The 20,088-nt window shown below is 48.6% G+C and overlaps 2 protein-coding genes across 5 annotated transcripts in view; both read left to right on the forward strand.

Annotated features, from left to right (window-relative positions):
• Window positions 1–7,783, forward strand: part of LOC143832209 (lateral signaling target protein 2 homolog) — a 48,785-nt gene extending 41,002 nt beyond the window's left edge. For both annotated transcript variants that reach the window (XM_077326238.1, XM_077326239.1), the window contains exons 10-13: window positions 2,122–2,235; window positions 2,939–3,025; window positions 5,595–5,707; window positions 6,786–7,783. In XM_077326238.1, the coding sequence (XP_077182353.1) occupies window positions 2,122–2,235; window positions 2,939–3,025; window positions 5,595–5,707; window positions 6,786–6,917 (446 nt within the window). In that variant the 3' untranslated portion in view covers window positions 6,918–7,783. The remainder of the gene's footprint in view (window positions 1–2,121; window positions 2,236–2,938; window positions 3,026–5,594; window positions 5,708–6,785) is intronic.
• Window positions 7,784–10,331: 2,548 nt separating this feature from the next.
• Window positions 10,332–19,952, forward strand: MXD3 (MAX dimerization protein 3). 3 transcript variants are annotated; one of them, XM_077326263.1, is made up of 6 exons: window positions 10,332–10,603; window positions 10,763–10,862; window positions 17,438–17,467; window positions 18,750–18,864; window positions 19,350–19,524; window positions 19,762–19,952. In XM_077326263.1, exons 1-6 carry the CDS (start codon window positions 10,534–10,536, stop codon window positions 19,875–19,877), a joined length of 606 nt encoding a protein of 201 aa, XP_077182378.1. In that variant the 5' UTR covers window positions 10,332–10,533; the 3' UTR covers window positions 19,878–19,952. The 3 variants fall into 3 exon arrangements, with proteins under 3 accessions (XP_077182378.1, XP_077182376.1, XP_077182377.1); XM_077326261.1 differs by having other exon boundaries at window positions 10,396–10,603; window positions 19,768–19,952; XM_077326262.1 differs by lacking the exon at window positions 17,438–17,467 and having other exon boundaries at window positions 10,396–10,603.
• The last annotated feature ends 136 nt before the right edge of the window (window positions 19,953–20,088 follow it).

Raw genomic sequence — 20,088 nt, forward strand, 5'->3', positions numbered from 1 at the left:
CCAAGTTTCCCCAAGAAGGTGCTTCTGGCTTTCCCCATTCTTCACCTCAATGGGGAAAATTAATACTGGGTGTATGGTTAGTGGCACAAAAGAGTTTTGGATAAGAAAGAGGTTAATGAGTGTATGTTTTCCTGGGTTGGACTGGCAAAGATCAGATGCTACTTGTGATAGAAACATAAATATTTACTTACATAATCTATACCCTGTCTTTTCTGCCCTCCTCAGGGTCACCATGACAACCATCAGATTCAAAACATATATAATAAAATACTTCTTAAACCACTGAACAATTAAAACCAAAAGGAACACCAAAACAAAAATAATTTTCACCTACTGGTGGAAGATGGCAACAGCAGTGGAAAGACTAGTCTCCCTCTAGAGAAATTTCCAGAATTTTGGTGCCATGATCAAGAAGGCTGTCTCCTGGGTTACTGCCTGCCTAATTTCAGAAAATGGGGACACCTATAGCAGAACTTCAAAAGATGACTGTTTGGGCAAATTCATAATTAACTAGACAGTCCTTCTGATATGTTAATCCTGAACCATACTGGCCTTTCAGGGTTAGCCCCAGTACCTTGATGTGCTCAGAAACAGATAGGGAGCCAGTATAGATGAGCCAAGACTGGAGTGATGTGGTCCCTACAATCCACTTTGGTCAACATCCTTTCTGCAGCATTCTGCACCAGTTGAAGTTTCTAAACCCTTTTCAAGGGTCCACCATGTAGAGTGCATTATGGTAATATGTGTAACCAGAGCATGCATTGCTATGGCCAGATTTTTTCTGCCCAGGAAGGTTCTAAAGCTGACTAACCAGTTAAAGCTAGTAAAAGGTATTCCTGGTCACAGCTTATCCAGCAGAAGTCTTGGGGCCAAGAGCACTCAAGCTATGGACCTGTTCCTTTGCAGGAAGTGCCACAACATCCAGAACAGTGACACTTCAAGTCCCAGGTCAGACCTTTTGCTAATTGATAGCACTTCTGTCTTTTTGGGATTAAGCCTCAATTTATTAGCCCACATCCACTCTAAGGCTGCGCCCAAGAACCAGTTCAGATCTGAATGTCATCCACATATTGGTGACAGTCCAGCCCAGATCTCTGGATTACATCACCCAGTGGTTTTATGTAGACTCTGAAAAGTGTGGGTGAAGCCTTGCAGGACCCCAGAGGCCAAGGAGCTGACCAGCAGTTCCCTAGCGCCACCCTCTGAAACCTTCCCCCCAGATAGGGCTGGAAACAATGAGAGATGGATCTAGAGTATCAGCAGTTATTAAAATGGAAGGACAGAACACAAAATCCTGATACCTAAAACATAATGGTAAACTGCTTGTTGTCCTTTTGGGGAACTGATTGTGGACGGAGATAGTGGCTAGGGCGAGTATCTTGAAGGCTTCTTGCAATGAAATTGTGGTACAATTGTTACCATGATCAACTCCTAAATATAGCTTGCGTATGTTGGGGGACAAAGCTAACTAATTCTGTATTTGGTAAGTTAGAGCCACGTATGCCTTGTACTCCACCTCATTGCGTATTAGCTTATGTGATGGGGCAGGAGTAAAAACATCAGCATGTTATCTCTCAAAGTAGTTTCCTAAAAGAAGTGGAGCATAATCCTCTAGGTAAAACTTAATAGACCAAAAGCAAAGAGATTATTTAGTAATAGATGAGATTGCAAAAGGAGGAGGGAGACTTAGAATATGTCGTATTTGCATAACATAGTTGTTCAAAGTATTCCATATCCATTATTTTAGTAATTCTTGCTTAGCTTTGGAAAGCAGTTCCAGTTCAACATTACCTCCCTGTTTCAGAAATGGGAGCGAGGCTAGATTTGCACTGGGGGCTTCTTGATTCACAGATTTAATCTTTCAACCACAGCACTGTGCTAGCCCTACTGAAAGGCTAGTGCCCAGAGTGGGAATTATTATATCTAATGCCTCATCTCTGCAGGCCAGATGCCTCTGCAGAAGAAATGATCAGCAACCCAGTTGGTGCATTTATCAGGTGGGAAGAATGAACCCAGTGGTGGCAAAAGGTGTCTCTGGCTGTAGATGCTCCAGGACCTGCCTTTTCTTTTGCTAGGCCTTTTTGAGGAATTATATACTCTAACCCTTGTGTGTACGGGTAGGAGTGGCAGACCAGCTCCAAACCAACTTTGCCAGTGACCTGCGTGCCATCCTGAAGGCGGTATTTGCAATTGTGACATCCCGGACAGAGGAACTGGAAGCAACAGACACTGGCCGTGAGTGACTCTGCTTGACTTGTGTGTGTGATCCTTGACTCTGTTCCGTACATTCAGGACAGTGTATGAGGGAGGTTGAGGTGGGGATGCCAGTGCAGTTCTGCCATAAACACCAAGTGGTGATATTAGGGACAAAGTTTGTGTCATGCGGCTGTAAACAGGAATGAACCTGCCAGGCTTGAACTGCAGCAATGGTGATGCCATTTGAAAGTGCACCAATGTCTGGAGGCCTGATCATGTCCTTTGCATAAGAACATAATGAGGAGCTTGGTGTTTCCTTTTCCCCATTGCTGTCTATTGGCACAGCATGATGAAACCCCTGAGAGGGAGTCTCAGCTTTATTAGGCTCTGAACAAATGTATCATTAAAACCCTTGCTAGCTGGTAATTGCAGTGCCCGGTGCTCTTGCTCCTTTACCTTTCTGCTGTGCTTAGCAGTGATGCTCATCAACAGGCAGGGCAGCATATGCTGAAGTGCTTTGTAACAAATAGTTGAAGCTTCTGGATTGGCTGCCTGGTGGCTTCCCAGCACCAAGAGGCTTTATTCCGTCGTTCTTCCCCAGATGCCTTGATTCAGCAGATAATGGCTGCAGCATTTGTAGGAAATATACTGCAGATGTTACTATGCTAGTTGTATCTGGGCTCTGGCACTTTGCTGTGGGTAGACATAAGCTGCCTGCACGCTAATACTTTTCCTTTTCCAGAAGTGGGGGTCTGCGTGGGGCCTGCAGTTCCTCACCTGACAGATTGTGCTCTCTGCTCCAGTGATAGACAAGGCCGTGGAAGACAGGGTGAGTGTGATACTGGCAACTACAGGCTTCTGCTTCAGCATTGCTTGCACCTCTGTCTCCTTGCCTAACCTCCAAGAACAGTTCAGCCTAGCTTCTCAAGGGTCTGTGAGGCACAGCCAGGGGATTCTGTTTTGGTTTGGCTGCTATCCTTGCTTTGGTCTTCTGCTGTTCTGCTAGCAGATTCCTGTTCGCTTTGTGGTGGGTTTTCCCACTTGTGGTGCTGCATCGTCTCAACTTTGGCCTGTTCAAAAGGACCCTGGCTTTTAATCTACAGTGCCTTGTACACAGCTGAGATTGTCCAATTTTATTTCACCATTAACTAGAACAGAGCTGTTTGTTATCATAGAATCATAAAGTTGGAAGGAGCCATCTAGTCCAACCCCCTGCTCAACGGGGGATCAGCCCTAAGCATCCAAGAAATGTGTGTATCCAACCTTTGCTTGAAGACTGCCAGTGAGGGGGAGTTCACCACCTCCTTAGGCAGTCTATTCCACTGCTGAACTACTCTGACTGTGAAATTTTTTTCCTGATATCTAGCCTATATCGTTGTACTTGTAGTTTAAACCCATTACTGTGCGTCCTTTCCTCTGCAGCCAACGGAAACAGCATCCTGCCCTCCTCCAAGTGACAACCTTTCAAATATTTAAAGAGGGCTATCATGTCCCCTTTCAACCTTCTTTTCTCCAGGCTGAACATTCCCAAGTCCCTCAACCTGTCTTCATAGGGCTTGATCCCTTGGCCCCAGATCATCCACGTCACTCTCCTCTGTACCCTTTCAATTTTATCTACATCCTTCTTGAAGTGAGGCCTCTAGAACTGCACACAGTACTCCAAGTGTGGTCTGACCAATGCCGTATACAATGGGACTATGACATCTTGTGATTTTGATGTGATGCTCCTGTTGATACAGCCCAAAATGGCATTTGCGTTTTTTACCACTGCATCACACTGCCTGCTCATGTTTAGCTTACACTCCACAAGTACCCCAAGGTCTCGTTCACACACAGTGTTACCTAGAAGCGTATCCCCCATACAGTAGGCATGCTTTTCATTTTTCTGACCCATATGCAGAACTTTACACTTATCTTTATTAAATTCCATCTTGTTCTCATTTGCCCATTTTTCCATTGTGTTCAGATCTCGTTGAATTCTGTCTCTATATTCTGGAGTATTTGCCAGTCCTCCCAATTTGGTGTCATCTGCAAACTTGATGAGTAGTCCCTCCACCCCCTCATCTAGATCATTAATAAATACGTTAAAAAGTACCGGACCAAGCCCCGAGGTACCCCACTACTCACCTCCCTCCAGTCTGATGAAACATCATTGACAACAATACTTTGAGTGCGGTTCTCTAACCCAGTGGTCCCCAACCTTTTTATCACCGGGGACCACTCAACGCCTTTTACTGTGTGTGTGTGGGGGGGGTAGTTTACTCTCAACCACTGCCCTAACGCTCTCTGATAGCTATGGTAATGTTTAAACATCCCTTCAAAATAAGATACAGACATGCCACAACAATGAACATAAGGAACATTTTATTTTCATGGAAATTTTAACTCATGACAATGACAAATCAATGGGAACCCTGAGCTTGTTTCTCTGCAACGAGATAGTCCCATCTGGGAATGATGGGAGACAATGACACCCGAAGTGTGTTGTAAAGGGCCGGGCGGGGGGGGGGGGGAGAAGGCGTCCTTTGGGGCCCAACTCCAATTAGTCGAAGGACTACATGTAGTCCGTGGCCCACAGGTTGGGGATCGCTACTCTAACCAATTCCCTATCCACCTAACTATCTGAAAATCCAGATTGCAGTCCTTCAATTTATCAATCAGAATGTCATGGGGAACCTTATCAAAAACTTTACTAAAATCCAAGTAAATGACATCAACTGATCCACCAAACCTGTTACTTGGTCAAAAAAGGAAACCAGGTTGGTGTGACAGGACCTGTTGGAGACAAATCCATGCTGACTTCCTATGTGTGCATCTGTTTCTGAAAACCACCCTAGAGTGTTCAACACAATTGGAGCAGATACAGATTGGGGAACCTGGAGACCCCAAGTTTGCAGGGACAAGTCAACTAAAGACATAAAGGAAGGGGGATTAAATAAAATGTTAATCTTTAAAATGCCAAAGTCTTGCAAAATTATCTCCAGAGATCTCAGCAGCCATTGTGAATTGCCTAGGCAAGCACTGATACCATCATTTGTGATGTCTGGGTAATCCAAAAGAGCATTTCATGTTAAAAGCTGAGATGAGTTGGGTGCTGGGAAAGTAGGAGTGGGCAGGTAGTAAAGACGACAAAGAGGCAGGAGTAAACCTACGGTTGACGGGGGAGAGGAAAGAAAAATGGATAATTGAAAGGCAGGAATTAAGTGTTGTAGGAAGGGAAGGAAGCATGGAAAGGCCGGAAACGATGGCAGGAGGAGGGGAAGGGGTAATAGAGACGGCATGAAGGGCTGGTTGGGGGAGTGAGCTATATGGGCCTTTCAGCAGATGGGGTGTGTGTGTGTGTGATAGCTCAAAGAAGCACAGCCATGTCACCAGCTGCCCTTCTGCCCCTTTTCCAGACGCTGTGGTGCCACCAGAGTGGGTGCCAGACAGTACTAGCAGCCACTGCATGGCTTGCCGCGTTCCTTTCACTTTCCTTCGTCGACGCCACCACTGTCGGAGTTGTGGGAAGGTAAGGGATTGATTTCTGCTCATCAGCCTGCAAACAGCTTAATTCTGGGGGAAGAAAACATGAAGTTGGGCAGGCAGTAGATGAGAGTGCTTTCTGGATAGAGGGTAGCCTCTGCTGGGGGCAGTGGTTGGATTAGATAACTTTTTTGATACATTCCTTTCAGTGGTATGATTCTGGGAATCAATCCTTTCATGGCCCCTCAGCTGAAATACTGAGAGGTGTCACAATCAGGTGGGACAAACTGGTAAAACTAGCAATTGCAGGAGGTGCCTGCTGAATCAGCAAGTAGCTGGTGGGGGGAATGGGAAAAGGATTACTTTCTGACCAGCTTAATGGGTGCAATGAAAGGACTTACAATGAATCTTGCTGGTTATGTAAAGCCATGTCGGCATGAGACTGATGCTGGCTAATGATTAGTTGTGGTTTGAGCCTTGACACATGGATGGATGCATTCTTAAAACAGCATCTCTGTGCCATCCTCTCCCCCCACCCCAGGCATGTGAAGAGTCAGCATCATCTGAGGTCAGGGACCGCCTCCGGGGGTGAGGGGAGAGCCGACGGGCCGGGTGCTGCGCACACACGCGGCAGCTGCATGTAAACAGGCGCAGTTGCCCCGCATGCGCATTTTTGCCACCAGGGGGCGCAGCACGCATGGGCGGCAACTGCGCGCATGCGCGTTTGTGTTACCGGCGGCTGCGCCTGCCTCTTCCCTTCCTTCTCACTGTGTGGGGGAGGCAGCGGTGGCTGCCGGCGGCCTGGTACCGTGGCCTTCCCAGCCCGGTACCGGGCCGTTGACCGGGGGTTGATGACCCCCGATCTAGGGCAGGGTTGGCCATACTGTAGCTCTCCAGATGTCCATGGTGGCCATGGTGATTTGAATCCCCACTCATATCAAAGAAGCTTGCTGGATGACCTTGGGCCAGTCACAAGCTCTCATTCTAACCTAATTCAGAGTTGTTAGAAGCGAAGGATGTTGTAAGTCACTTTGGGACTCTGCTGGGGGGAGAAATGATGAATTAATGTAATAAATAAAGAATTGGCGGTTGCCTTATCTGATGCCCAGCTTATTTTCTTACAGATCTTCTGCTCCCGCTGTTCATCGCACTTGGTGCCTTTGCCCCACTTCAGGCAGCTGAAACCAGTCCGCATATGCACTCACTGCTATACTACCCATTTGCCTTCCACCCATAAAGATGCCAGCTGTTTATGAACATCAGCATTGGACTTGGGGCTTCATCACATACCTTCTGTGCCTTCAGAAACACCAAAAACTGGCAGCCACCCACGGCCTGAGCCACCTGCAGAGGACTGTGGGAATAACCACTTGTGACTTTTTAGGGTGCTCTTATGAGTGCTGCAAAGGGCTTTTCGTAGTGCAGGATGGAATAGTGAAAGAAGAAACTCTAGGATCTGACAGCATGTGATCTTTGTCTTAACATTGGAAGAACATTTGTGACCTATTTTGCCTGGAGCTAGAATTCATTGTAGATGGCACTTGTGCACACTTCCAGTATTCCTGCACTTAGGAAAGGGTGGGTGGGGAGTCCAAAGCTAGCTTTTCCTACAGTTTGTTTCAACAAGCCTAGAGAGGTGTCTTGCCAGATGTGGACTGGAGTGCAATATGGGCTTCACAGTGCTTTTCGCTGGAACTGAAAGTAGGATCTTGACTCCAGCAGCAGCATTGCAAAGTGTGTGGAAGGTAGCCATGACTTTTTGCCTACCAGCTTCTGACATGTAGGAAAGGCAAAGGTGGGTTGTTTAGAAAAGGGCTGCAAACAACCTTGTGTGTACTTCCTCTTATATGGTTTTGCATATAAGTGTTGGGGAAATGCTTTGGAGACCTCTCTGTGAGACTTAGAGCTCCTTCCTTTGAAACCAGCAGAAGCTGGTAACTCTCCTGAATACTTGAATAAATGCTGTCTTTTACTCTTGACAACTTGACTTCTCTGGGTTCAGAATTACTGCTGGTACCAGAGGCTGGATCCGTCCTTAGAATTGCTGTGTTAGGAGTCAGTTGCTGGTGCTGCACTTCCTTTCCCCACCATAAGAAAATGCAAATACAAACTTTCAAATACGGATGGTGGTATTGCCTTTCTTTCTCCTTTTTCTACCCCCCTCACCCCATTATGCCTTCTGAGGCTTGTTCAGCTACATTCCATTCGGTGCAGGAGTTGTGGGTTGTAATGCACACGCAATCTGATTTGCCTCTATCCAGTCTATACTGTGGTGCTAGCACACAAGCCTTCCAGGCTTAGCAGGCAGTGATGATGATGATGCTTCCAGCTTCTGTCAACCTGAATCACAGAATCACAGAATCATAGAGTTGGAGGGGGCCATACAGGCCATCTAGTCCAACCCCCTGCTCAACACAGGATCAGCCCAAAGCATCCTAAAGCATCCAAGAAAAGTGTGTATCCAACCTTTGCTTAAAGACTGCCAGTGAGGGGGAGCTCACCACCTCCTTAGGCAGCCTATTCCACTGCTGTACTACTCTGTGAAAAACTTTTTCCTGATATCTAGCCTATATCATTGTACCTCCCACAGGTTCTGTGCTTTTGTTCCCCAAACCCATTCCCGTGCCTCTAAAACTTAGTGAGGAGATGAAGGAATTGTGAATGACTTGGTAACTGGAGAAAGGGTTATACCCTGAGGTATAATTGATTGAACAAACTATCACAACTCATTCGTGAGTGATTCTACATTGATAAATCTGCTTGATTCTTGTTTTTTTACCCAAAGGTTAAGCAATCTGCCTTTTCCTTTCTCTCTCCTGCAACCACATCTAGTCTATCCTTCCACTGTCCTTATTTCTCAGAGACTCTCCCAAATTAATAGTACCTCCAGAGGTATCCTAACATGCAGTTGTGTAAAGGTAAAGGTAAAGGTATCCCCTCTGCAAGCACCGAGTCATATCTGACCCTTGGGGTGACGCCCTCTAGCGTTTTCATGGCAGACTCAATACGGGGTGGTTTGCCAGTGCCTTCCCCAGTCATTACCGTTTACCCCCCAGCAAGCTGTGTACACATTTTACCAACCTCGGAAGGATGGAAGGCTGAGTCAACCCTGAGCCGGCTGCTGGGATCGAACTCCCAGCCTCATGGGCAGAGCTTTCAGACTGCATGACTGCTGCCTTACCACTCTGCGCCACAAGAGGCTCTGCAGTTGTGTACAAAATAATAATTCTAAATCAGATTCCTGAAGTTGAAATGAGTTTGATGTAGTTCTGAAATGGTAGTTAAAAAAAAAAGCAGTAAGCAAGCTCCTTTATCTGGCAACCGACACATGCAAAAACACACCATTTGTGTTTTGTTCTCATGCTTTTATCAACTTGACTTGAGTTCTAGCTGGACTTGTCATTAGAGTATGGCTCTGCTTGTACAGCAGTCAGAAGGGAAATATACTCTACATAAGCATTCAGAGATACTTTCCTCTCTGAAAACCCATAGGTAATACAGGTATTGATTGAATGACATTGGGCTAGAGTTGGTCATCTACTGGAAAGAAGGAAAGGAGTATTCTCAAAAGCATCTATGCATTCTCAGTTTCACAAAAGGAAACATTTGCCGTAGCAGTGTGAAGAAACAGCATGTTCTTAACACACAACTCCCCGGCATCACCACCACCTTCACCAACCATGCCACCACTATGCAATTCTTAATTTTTCTTAGGATGCTTGGTGTATTTCTCCCATCTTTCTTCTTTCTTTTTAGACATCTTGTTAGTATATACTAGAAGTGAATGTGAGACCCCAGTGCTGATGACCAACGCCTAAAACCCAAGAGAATCTCTGAATGGGGTGTTGGTGGTAATGGGTACCTCAGTCAGTGTAAACCCATGCAAATTCTCATGAATTAAGATCCAGATTCTATCTAGTACTCAGTACCTTACACATTACAATTAATAGTTTATTTTGATAGAATATTTTGGGACAATCATGTTCTCTTAACATATCTTTAAGCAAATACTAGCCAGCATTAAAATTAATTAAGAAGGGTGACCTTGGGCCAATTATTGTTCTCTCAGCCCCACCTATCTCATAGAGTTTCTGTCTGGTGTACTTTGTTTTTTGTTGTGCTTTTATTTCGCTTCGATTTGATAAATTGTCTTTCTCATTACAGCAGCAAGGCTGGATTTCTGTTTCTCGGCTCCCTACCTTTCTTATTAGGTTAAGTATGATTATCCATTTACTTTTATTGCGGCAGCAAGAGATATGCCCAAGGTCACGATACCTGGCGAGACAAGAGAGGTCTTTTCTCACCCATTCCCTCTCCCCATCTTCCCGGGTATCCCCCTAAAATGTGGAGCAGAGATTCTGACGGCTGAAAGAGAAGCAACGAATCCGAGTTCGTTTATGCAACACCGAAAGTAGGCCTCCAGTGTGAACCCTCAATAAAGGGCTGTGTGTCCAGTGCGGTCTTTTAAATGACTCGCTCTTCAAGAACCGAATCCACACCGCTCTAGCGGAATCTCCACCTCCGATTCAAATTTGAAACCTCCGCTTTTCCCGCCTGATTTTGTTTTGCAAGGGTACCGACGTCAGGAATCCTAGTCCCATGCTTTGGCCAATAGTAGTGCCGCTTCCCCTCGCCCCGCCCATCGCAGGTTGAGATTCAGAACAGTGCGGGGCAGCCTCTGGAGCCGCGGAGGGGCTGGAGCGACGGGCCGGCCAGTGCCCTGCCTGCCTGCGTCTGCCACAAGCGGCCCAAAGCTGGGTCGGCGGCTGCCGGGCGGCTTCGAAGGGGCGGGGCCTTGATCTCGGAGGGTTCGAGGGGGAGGGCCCGAGCGCGGTTCCCTTGTCGCCCATCCGTGCTCGGGCTCCGGTTGTCATGGAGCTCTTGGCTCGCAACATCCAGGTGCTGCTGCAGGCGGCGGAGTTCTTGGAGCGCCGAGAGAGAGGTACCTGTCCACAGGCGGGCCCAGTTTGAGGCTTTTGCCTCGATGGATAGTTACCTCACTGATGGGTGTGGATTTGTGGGGGCGAGCAAAGAAATAAACGGAGGGGGGGGCGTCCTCTGGGAGGGAAAATTAGTTTGCAGCTTCTGTTTTGTCCTTTAGAAGCAGAACACGGTTATGCCTCTCTTGCGCCTTACTGTGGAAAAGGCACAATACAATCCTGGAAGAGGCTGAAGTCGCCAAAGGCCTTGGAAAATGTCAGGTATGAGCCCTTCTCTTAGGTTTGAGGCTGGATTTTTTCCTCTCCTTGACCTGCATAAAAGGGAGGCTGTATTAGTCTGCAGGGGATTGGCTAAAGAAGGCTTCTTTCTGTAGATACCTGGACTTTGCCTCTTAATGTAATGAAAATGAGGAAGAGCACTTAGGTACTGAAGGCTAAAATTTGAACATGCCCTGACCTGGATGTCAGCCTCCAGGTGGGGTCCAGGAATCCCCTGGAATTACAGCTTATCTCCAGACTAGCGAGATCAGTTCCCCTGGAGAAAATGGATGTTTTGTAGGTGGACTTTGTGCCCCATGGAGGTCCCTGTCCTTCCCAGATCCCATCCCCAAATCTCCAGGAGTTTCTTACAAGTCTTGTCGCTTTGCCGTGACCTTCCTGTTACAATTAATACAGTAAACGAACTGGAGACCTGTTGGCCGCCTTTGGTAGAGAGGTTCGATGGCTTCAGACGGCTCTCTTCTTCCGAAGTGGACAAGTTGCTGGGGTCGGTCAGGGCGACCACCTGCCCCCTTGATCCCTGTCCCTCTTGGTTTCTCAAGGGGAGCGGAGAGGGGATAGGAGGCCAACTCAGGGATATCATCAACCTTTCCCTGAGTTCCGGGGAATTCCCCAAGCGGCTGAAGGAGGTGGTGGTTCACCCTTTCCTGAAAAAACCAACGCTGGACCTGCGGGACCCTGCCAAGTACCGCCCGGTGTCGCACCTAGCGTTCCTGGGTAAGGTGGTGGAAAGGGCCATGGCGGACCAGCTCCTAGCTTTCTTGGATGAAACTTCGGCACTCGATCCATATCAGTCTGGCTTCTGCAATGGTCACGGGGTGGAGACGGTGTTGGTCGCCCTGCTGGATGATCTCCGTCACCAGCTGGATAGAGGCGGGTCAGCCGTGCTGGTCCTTCTGGATCTGTCGGCTGCTTTCGACATCGTGGACCATGAGTTATTGGTCCACCGCCTTGCCGGTATGGGGATGCGGGGTACAGCCTTGCGCTGGATACGTTCCTTCCTCCAGAACCAGACCCATAGGGTTGCGGATGAGCTCTCATGCCCTTATGGACTCCCTTGTGGGGTCCCACAGGGCGCGGTTCTCTCCCCCCCACTATTCAACATCTTTATGCGCCCTCTGGCCCAGCTGGTACGGAGTTTTGGGTTGGGTTGCCATCAGTACGCTGATGACACCCAGCTCTATCTCCTCATGGGCGGCTACCTGGACCCTCCCCTGGAACCATTCGCCAGATGTTTGGAAGCGGTGACAGAATGGTTTGAGCAGAGTCGCCTGAAACTCAACCCCTCCAAGACGGAGGTCCTTTGGCTGGGAAGTAGGGGGCGGGAACAGGAAACGTGTTTACCCACTCTGGCAGGGGTGCATCTTACCATCACGTCCCAGGCCAGAAACTTGGGTGTGACCATTGATGCCTCCCTGACTATGGAGGCGCAGGTCAGGAAAGTAGCTAGCCAGGTGTTTTTCCATCTTCGCCAAGCCTGGCTACTAGCGCCCTACCTGTCCCCCGAACACCTGGCCACTGTGATCCATGCAACGGTCACCTCCAGATTAGATCTCTGTAACTCTCTCTATGCGGGCCTACCCTTGTCCTTGATCCGGAAACTTCAGCTAGTGCAAAATGCAGCTGCTAGGGTCCTCACCGGCACACCTTGGAGGGCCCACATCCAACCTTTGCTGAGGCAGCTGCACTGGTTACCAATTGCCGTCCAGAAGGGGGGTAGGAAGGATTTTATTACTGCGCCGCCATACTGTGATGGTTTTTAAGTCTTTTAATGGGAGTTTTAATGGGGTTTTAAGACACTGTAACCCGCCACAAGCCATTTGGGAGTGGCGGGAAATAAATAAATAAATAGTAATAGTAATAGTAATAGTAATAGTAATAATAATAATAATAATAATAATAATAATAATAATAATAATAATAATAATAATACACGGATGACTCATAAGATCTCAGAAACTAAGCAAGATTGGCCCTGGTTAGTATTTGAATGGGGCACCACCAAGTCTTTATGCAGAGCCTGTCAGTGGCTAACCACTGCCTTGAAAGTCCTATTGGGTCTCTGTAAGTTGGCTGTGACTTGCTGGCACTTTACAGATATACAAAATGCAAACATAGTCTCTTGCAGGAAGATATGTAACCAGAGCAACTTTTGTCTATCTGGTAGGAGTAACTGCTAAGGATTTTGGAAAACAAAAGAACTACTGACAACGGTATATTTGTATGTGATATAGTGACAGCTGATGTGGTTCTTCTATTCTTCACCCCCCCCCCCCCACGTACACACGGCCCACTGAAGATAAGTCTGGATCTATGATATAAGAAAGTTTTAGCACAGGCCCACCTTTTCTTAGCACTTTTATATTTGTAAAGATTTGAACTGAATACTATGTAGTGCTGTTCCATTTTTCTTTAATGCATATGTTTTGCAATACCTTGGTTTTGAGGTTTATGTATTTACTAGTAAAAAAGCCCATTGTATGTCTAAATACAATGGGCGCTAGCCTCTCACCGCAGGGAGCGCCTGGCAGCCGCACGGAGCACTGCTGGCCCCAGCTCACTCACCGGGCGGCTGGCGACGAGGTGGTGGAGCTCCAGATTGGTGAAGAGTCGGTTGGGCTTCTCCCTGCGGCTGCCGGGCGTCTCCTGGGCCTCGTGCGGCGGCGGCGGCTTTTGGGGCCGATTCCCGGCCTGGGGAAGGGAGCCATGCTGCCGGGCGTCTCCCGGGCCTCGTGCGGCGGCGGCGGCTTTTGGGGCCGATTCCCGGCCTGGGGAAGGGAGCGATGCTGCCGGGCGTCTCCCGGGCCTCGTGCGGCGGCGGCGGCTTTTGGGGCCGATTCCCGGCCTGGGGAAGGGAGCGATGTGCCGGGCGTCTCCCGGGCCTCGTGCGGCGGCGGCGGCTTTTGGGGCCGATTCCCGGCCTGGGGAAGGGAGCGATGCTGCCGGGCGTCTCCCGGGCCTCGTGCGGCGGCGGCGGCTTTTGGGGCCGATTCCCGGCCTGGGGAAGGGAGCGATGCTGCCGGGCGTCTCCCGGGCCTCGTGGGGCGGCTTGTGCGGCGGGCTGAGGCGTTGGGAGGCGCTTTGCGCCTCTGGCGGGGGCGCGGCTCGCATCAGGGCCACTGGGGCAGGTGAAAGCGGCGGCGGGTGGGCGGCGGCCGAGTGTGTCGGCGGGCGAGAAGAAGCCAGTTGGGAGGGCGGCAAGGCGGGCTGCTGGCGGCCGTATGCGGGCCGCTGGCGACAGGAGGAGGCGCTGGTCCTGCTGGAGATGCGTCCAGCTCAGCACCAAGTGGGGAAATGGCGGATGTGGGCGGCCAGTCCAGGGCGGGCCAATTGGCCACTTGGCCCTCGAGTGGCACTCGGAGGGGCCCAATCAGGAGCCGCTTTGCGGTCCTGTCCTAACTCCTCCCCACAACCCCTTACTCTTTTATTTAGTCCGTGGTGCCCGTGGCGCCACGGGCGGTGTACAAACTAGTAATCAAGCCCGCTGTAATCTAAATTCAGCGGGCGCTAGACTAGGGAGCCCCCGGCAGTCGCGTGGAGCGCGGCTGCCGGGGGCTCCCTTTGTTGGGGTCCTGACGCGGCGAGAGGCGCTTTGCGCCTCTCACCATGTCAGGCCGCCGGACAGGGAGCAACTGTGAGCCGTGCTCTGTGCGGCTCGCAGTTGCTTCCTTGTCAGCAGATTGGGAATCGGCCGGGCCAATGATCTGTCCGGAGGAAGGGGCCAATCAGGCCCCTTCCTTATCACGGACAAAGCCTTCCCCCCAAGGGCTTAACGAATTATTTAGTCTGCGGCGTCCGTGGTGCTGCGGGCGTGTTAAGGATTTCCCTGCCTAAAGGAGACAGAAGCCTTGATTCCAGAAAACAACATGCTACAATCAACAAATCTCTCATTAGATTGTTAATGGCATGAGAGCACCTATCGTGAACATCTTGGGTAGAAGCTGCCAATAATTGTTTGCTAGATCAAGATGTGGCTAGGCTGGCTGTAACAATAGAAAAGTCCTGTAGCATCTTAAAGACTGACAAGTTCAGTCACACCTTAAGGACTACCAAAAATTGTGGCAGAGGATGAGCTTTTGTGAGTCACTGCTCACTTCTTCAGATACAGCTGTTATAATAAATCAACAATAATATATTTTATTTTTATATCCTGCCCTTCCTATGGATCTCAGGGTGGGTAACAATACAATAATACACACAGTAAAAACAAAAAAATCTAAAACAATCATCTCCATATCCCCTAAACCACTGACAGTTAAATTAGGAGTTTCAAAGTTTCTGGAGCCATTTTCATCAGTTCCCAGCAGCAGAGCCAGCACTTATTGTTGATTTTTTCAGGTCAAGACCATATGCTTAGTCTTGCTTGGCAGAGACGGAAAAATGCCAAGTGGGCAACATTTGTGATCTGGGCTTTTATTGGAAGGGAGGTATCCATTATCACGGCCAAACTCTTGATGTCCCTCTGCATGCTGACCTAGCCAGAGGACCTCCATCCTGGCTGGATTCAACTTCATCAAATTCCGCTTGAGCCAATTCCCCACAGCCTCCTGTCCTTTGGCCCTAGGGGGTGTTGTTGGATGGCCATCCATTAACAGAAATAGCTGGGTGTTACCAGCGTACTGGTGTCGACCCAGCCCAAAACTCTGGATCAGTTCGACAAACGGGGGGAGAGGGGGGTTGTAACATGTAGAAGAGTTGGTTCTTATATGCCGCTTTTCTCTATCAGACGGAGTCTCAAAGTGGCTTACAAGCGCCTTCCCTTTCCTCTCCCCACAGCAGACAACCTGTGAGGTGGGTGAGGCTGAGAGAGCCCTGATATTACTGCTCGGTCAGAACAACTTTATCAATGCTGTGACTAGCCCTAAGTCACCCAGCTGGCTGCATGCGGGGAAGCGGGGAATCAAACCCAGCTCGCCAGATTAGAAGCTGCTGCTCTTAACTACTACACCAAGCTGGCATAGATGTTAAATAACATTGGGGAGAATATTGTTCACTGTGGGACCCCACAGATGAGGGCCTGTAGCTGGGAAACTTTCACCCGTATTGCCATTCTCTGTCCCTGATTTTTGAGAAACAACTGCAGCCACTTTAGGGCCATGCCTTGAATCCCCATGTTGGGTAGGGTTAAAGCCAAGATTTCATGATCGACTGTGTTAAACACTGCCTTCAGATCTAATATGCATGGAAGAGACCATGGGAGGAAGCGCATCTGCCCATCCTGGATGGTGGGCAGCTCTCAGAAATGCACTCTGCCAGGAACCTGGGTGTGATCCTGGATCCCTTACAATGGTAGCCCAGGTCAACAAGGTAGTGCAGCTGGCATTTTTCCACTTCTGCCAAGCCAAGCTACTAGTGCCCTACCAGGACCCGGAGCACCTAGCCACAGTGATCCATGCAACGGTCACCTCTAGACTGGACTTCTGCCACTCACTCTATGCCTTACCCTTGATCCCGAAACTACAACTGGTGCAGAATGCTGCAGCCAGGATTCTCACTAAAACATCATGGGGATCCCACACCTGGCCGGTACTCCAACAATTCGGCTGGCTCCCAGTTGAATTCTGGATTAAGTTTAAGGATTTGGTAACCACCTTTAAGGCCATACATGGTTTAGGCCCAGTGTATTTGAGAGACCGCCTCCCTGCCTATATCCCCAAAAGAGTCTGGCCCTTTTATTTTGTAGGACTGACATTTTACCACCTTCGCCAAGCCAAACTACTAGCACCCTACTTGGCCCCAGAATACCTAGCCACCGTGATCCACGCGACGGTCACCTCTAGGCTGGACTTTTGTAACTCGCTCTACACTGGCCTGCCCTTATCCTTGATCCAGAAACTGCAACTGATCCAGAAACTGGAACTGCCAGGGTCCTCACAGCAGCACCTTGGAGGTCCCACATCCAGCCCATCCTCCAGCAGCTGTGCTGGCTCCCGGTTAAATTCCGGATGAGGCTTAAGGTTTTGGTTATCACCTTTAAGGCCATATGTGACCTGGGCCCAGTATACATGAGGGATCGCCTCTCTGCCTACACCCCTCAAAGAACCTTATGCTCCACTACCTCCAACCTCCTGGTGGTCCCTGGCCCCAGGGAAGCTTGCTTGACCTCAACCAGGGCCAGAGCTTTCTCCATTCTGGCCCACACCTGGTGGAACGAGCTCCCAGAGGAGATCAGGGCCCTGACAGAACCTAAACAGTTCCGCAGGGCCTGCAAAAGGGAGCTCTTCCACCAGGCATTTGGTTGAGGTCAACCCAAACAATCACTTCCAATTGGCCTACACGTCACCCCCCCCCCCCCCACTATGACTGCTGTGAATCTACACAACCCACTGGGTCTCAGAGTTGAGCTGAGGCTCTTTGCAGTTCTGTTATATTCTCATTTTATTGTTATAATTGTTGTTATCACCTGTTGTTACCATATGTTATCCGTATCTTTTTCCTGTTTCCTGTAAATCACCCTGAGTCTTCGGGGAGGGCGGTATATAAATATAATAAATAAATATATAAAATAATAAACAAACAGTGCACAACCTTATTTTCCTTTTCTGTTTGGCTTTTAGGTCGGTGCACAATGAGCTGGAGAAGCACAGGTAGAATTTTGTATGGGAAAGAATGAGGACTAAAATACTCTCTTTCTTCCCTCTGCCTTTTCTGCTTTTGCAGGAAGTAGAAACTAATAGCACTGAATGTACCAGCTGCAATGTATGTTTGTATGCAAGGGGAGGGATGGAATTCATGTACTAGTCAAATCATTTTGTAGCTTAATGGCCCAGAGAACTGCACTCGGTCCTTTCTGCCTTGTTTTCCAAGCTTTGTGAAAGTGAACAGAGCATTCATATGATCACTAAACATGCTGTTGACTAGTTTTGATTGGTACTCCTAAGCCATGCATATTTCAAAATCCAAAAGTGATAAGGAAACAGATCCTGTAAGACAGTGGTCCCCAACCTGCGGGCTGCGGCCTGGTGCCGGGCCGCGGCTCCCTCTCCCCCCCCCACACACACAGTAAAAAACTTCCCAGGCCGCAAGCTTGCGGCCCGGGAAGCTTCTTACTGCGGGAGGGCGGGGAGAGGGAATCAGGGCCAGGCTGCGCGGCCGTACGGGTGCGGCTCGTGGGCGCGGCCCGATGCCCTGCCGGTCCCCAGCCTCAGAAAGGTTGGGGACCACTGCTGTAAGAGGTCAAATGAGAGCCAGCAGAGCCATAGCTGATGCAATGAACAGTAGCATTTCAAGGCCGCGAGGGACAGCCCTGTGATTGTGGGATTATGGCACTTTTTCAGAGAAAGATGTTCCTCTGAACATTTGCCACACTTGGTTGAGCAATCTTGAATAACTGTCTATTCTGTGTTTTACAACATCTGGTTTTTGAGTTGAAGCTCATGGTTTGATTGAGGTAACTGCCCACTGGGGGTCTGTGGCTGGATTAAAGTTCATTTCTGGCTATCCAATTCAGTCCTTAATGTCAGCATATAGCACTCCAGTGCTAGGTTCTTACAGTAAGACTTTCAAACACATTTAGGGCTTTGTGGTTGTAAGAACAGCCATAGGGGATGGTGGCTCAAACACAGGTGGTCTTCTGCACTAAAGAAATTGTGGAGAAGACATGTTTTCCTTAGTGCCACATGTTGTGTTGGTTTACTTTTACTCATGGTTAGCAAGGCAAGCATAGCAGAGGCTGACTCTCAGATCTGGTTCAGTTTTTGTATTTGCACACAGAATTATGCATTAAGAAAGAATTTGAAGCATGGAGGATTCTAGGGTTTTTCCCCTCACTAAATAAAACTTTTAGAAAATATTTTGCCATCTCAGAAGGGCCTAGAAGTTAAGTTACAGCCGCAAGTGAAACAGCCTCTCATGTTCTTTCCCTGGCAGGAGGGCCCAGTTACGGCAGTGTTTGGAGCAGCTGAAACAGCAAGTCCCCCTGAATTCAGAGCATTCTCGTTCTACAACCCTCAGTCTCTTGCACCAAGCTAGATTACACATTAAGGTAAATTCATGTATCACTTCTTACACACATAAAGGTGGCAGCAATTACACGTTCCCCACCATTGGCAGCTCTGGTTTATCAGTTCTTTGTGGATTGCTATAGTAGATCTTGTAATTTGTATGTTTGGGTAAGAAGCAATAGATGTGCTGAGTAAGGATGGGAACATCGTGAAAAGACCCTGCCTTCAAGGAAAGTGCTTTAAGAGTTTAGCCAAGGAATGTAGAAGCGCATTTGATTGCCGCTGTCAGTTTCTGAGGGCCTGCAACTTTTTTCTTAATTTACTAGGTCCATCTTGCCCGGCATGTGTGTCCCGCCAACGGTGAGACAGATATTTTCAGAAACCTCATAAGGAGGGTGCTGAAGATCCTCTTAGACAGCATAATAACGCTGGAGTGTCACCTACCACCATTGGAATTAAATTTATAGGAATTGTTCATGAGCTTCAGTGACCTATACTGTTCTAATCCCCATTCTTCTTTGTGCAGAAGCTAGAAGAGCAAGAGCAGAAGGCTCAGCAGCTGAAGGAGAGGCTACAGTGGGAGCAGCAGATCTTGCACCAGAGGTTGCAGGTGTTGCTGGGTCATTCTAACATGGAAAGGCTACGAGTTGACTGCCTGGACTCCTCTCAGCTCTCCTCGGAATGTTTAGATTCGGACCAAGGTGAGTATCATCCTACAACCACACCTGCTGCGGTCTGCCATTATTATGGCTGATATTTCCCCCCCAATACTAGAGCATTAGCTGACTCCTGCAAAATTTGACAAAGTTTTTACTATTGGGATAGGGCTCCTTTAATACACAATTGCCCAGGCCTGTATTCTGTTCCTAAAAGGGCTCTAGCCAAAGCACATAATACTTACAATAGTGGACTAACAGAGTTTCTCTCCTGTTCCGAAGATGCAGAAGTGGACGTTGAGAGCTTGGAATTTGGTAGCATTGAGGATGCTGTGGTGGTTTCCTTCAACACCGGGCAGGAGCACAGCTACTCTAATGACAGCAACTTCTGGTTATGATGAACAGAATTCCACTTTGGTGGGTATCTCTGTGGCAAGACAGATTACTACAACCTCCTAGCACTTCATCCTGCTATGAATGGGACCCGAGACTCAGCTTGGTCTCAGTAAAGGAGGAAGAGAGCTGTTTCTGGCCTTGGCCAAAGGACCCTAATACTGCCCTTCAACCCTAACCCTTGCCAGAATCAGTCACTGCGACAGGCAGCCATAG

This window comes from Paroedura picta, chromosome 3, assembly GCF_049243985.1.
Source record: "Paroedura picta isolate Pp20150507F chromosome 3, Ppicta_v3.0, whole genome shotgun sequence".
In the NCBI taxonomy this organism is placed as follows: Eukaryota; Metazoa; Chordata; class Lepidosauria; order Squamata; family Gekkonidae; genus Paroedura; species Paroedura picta.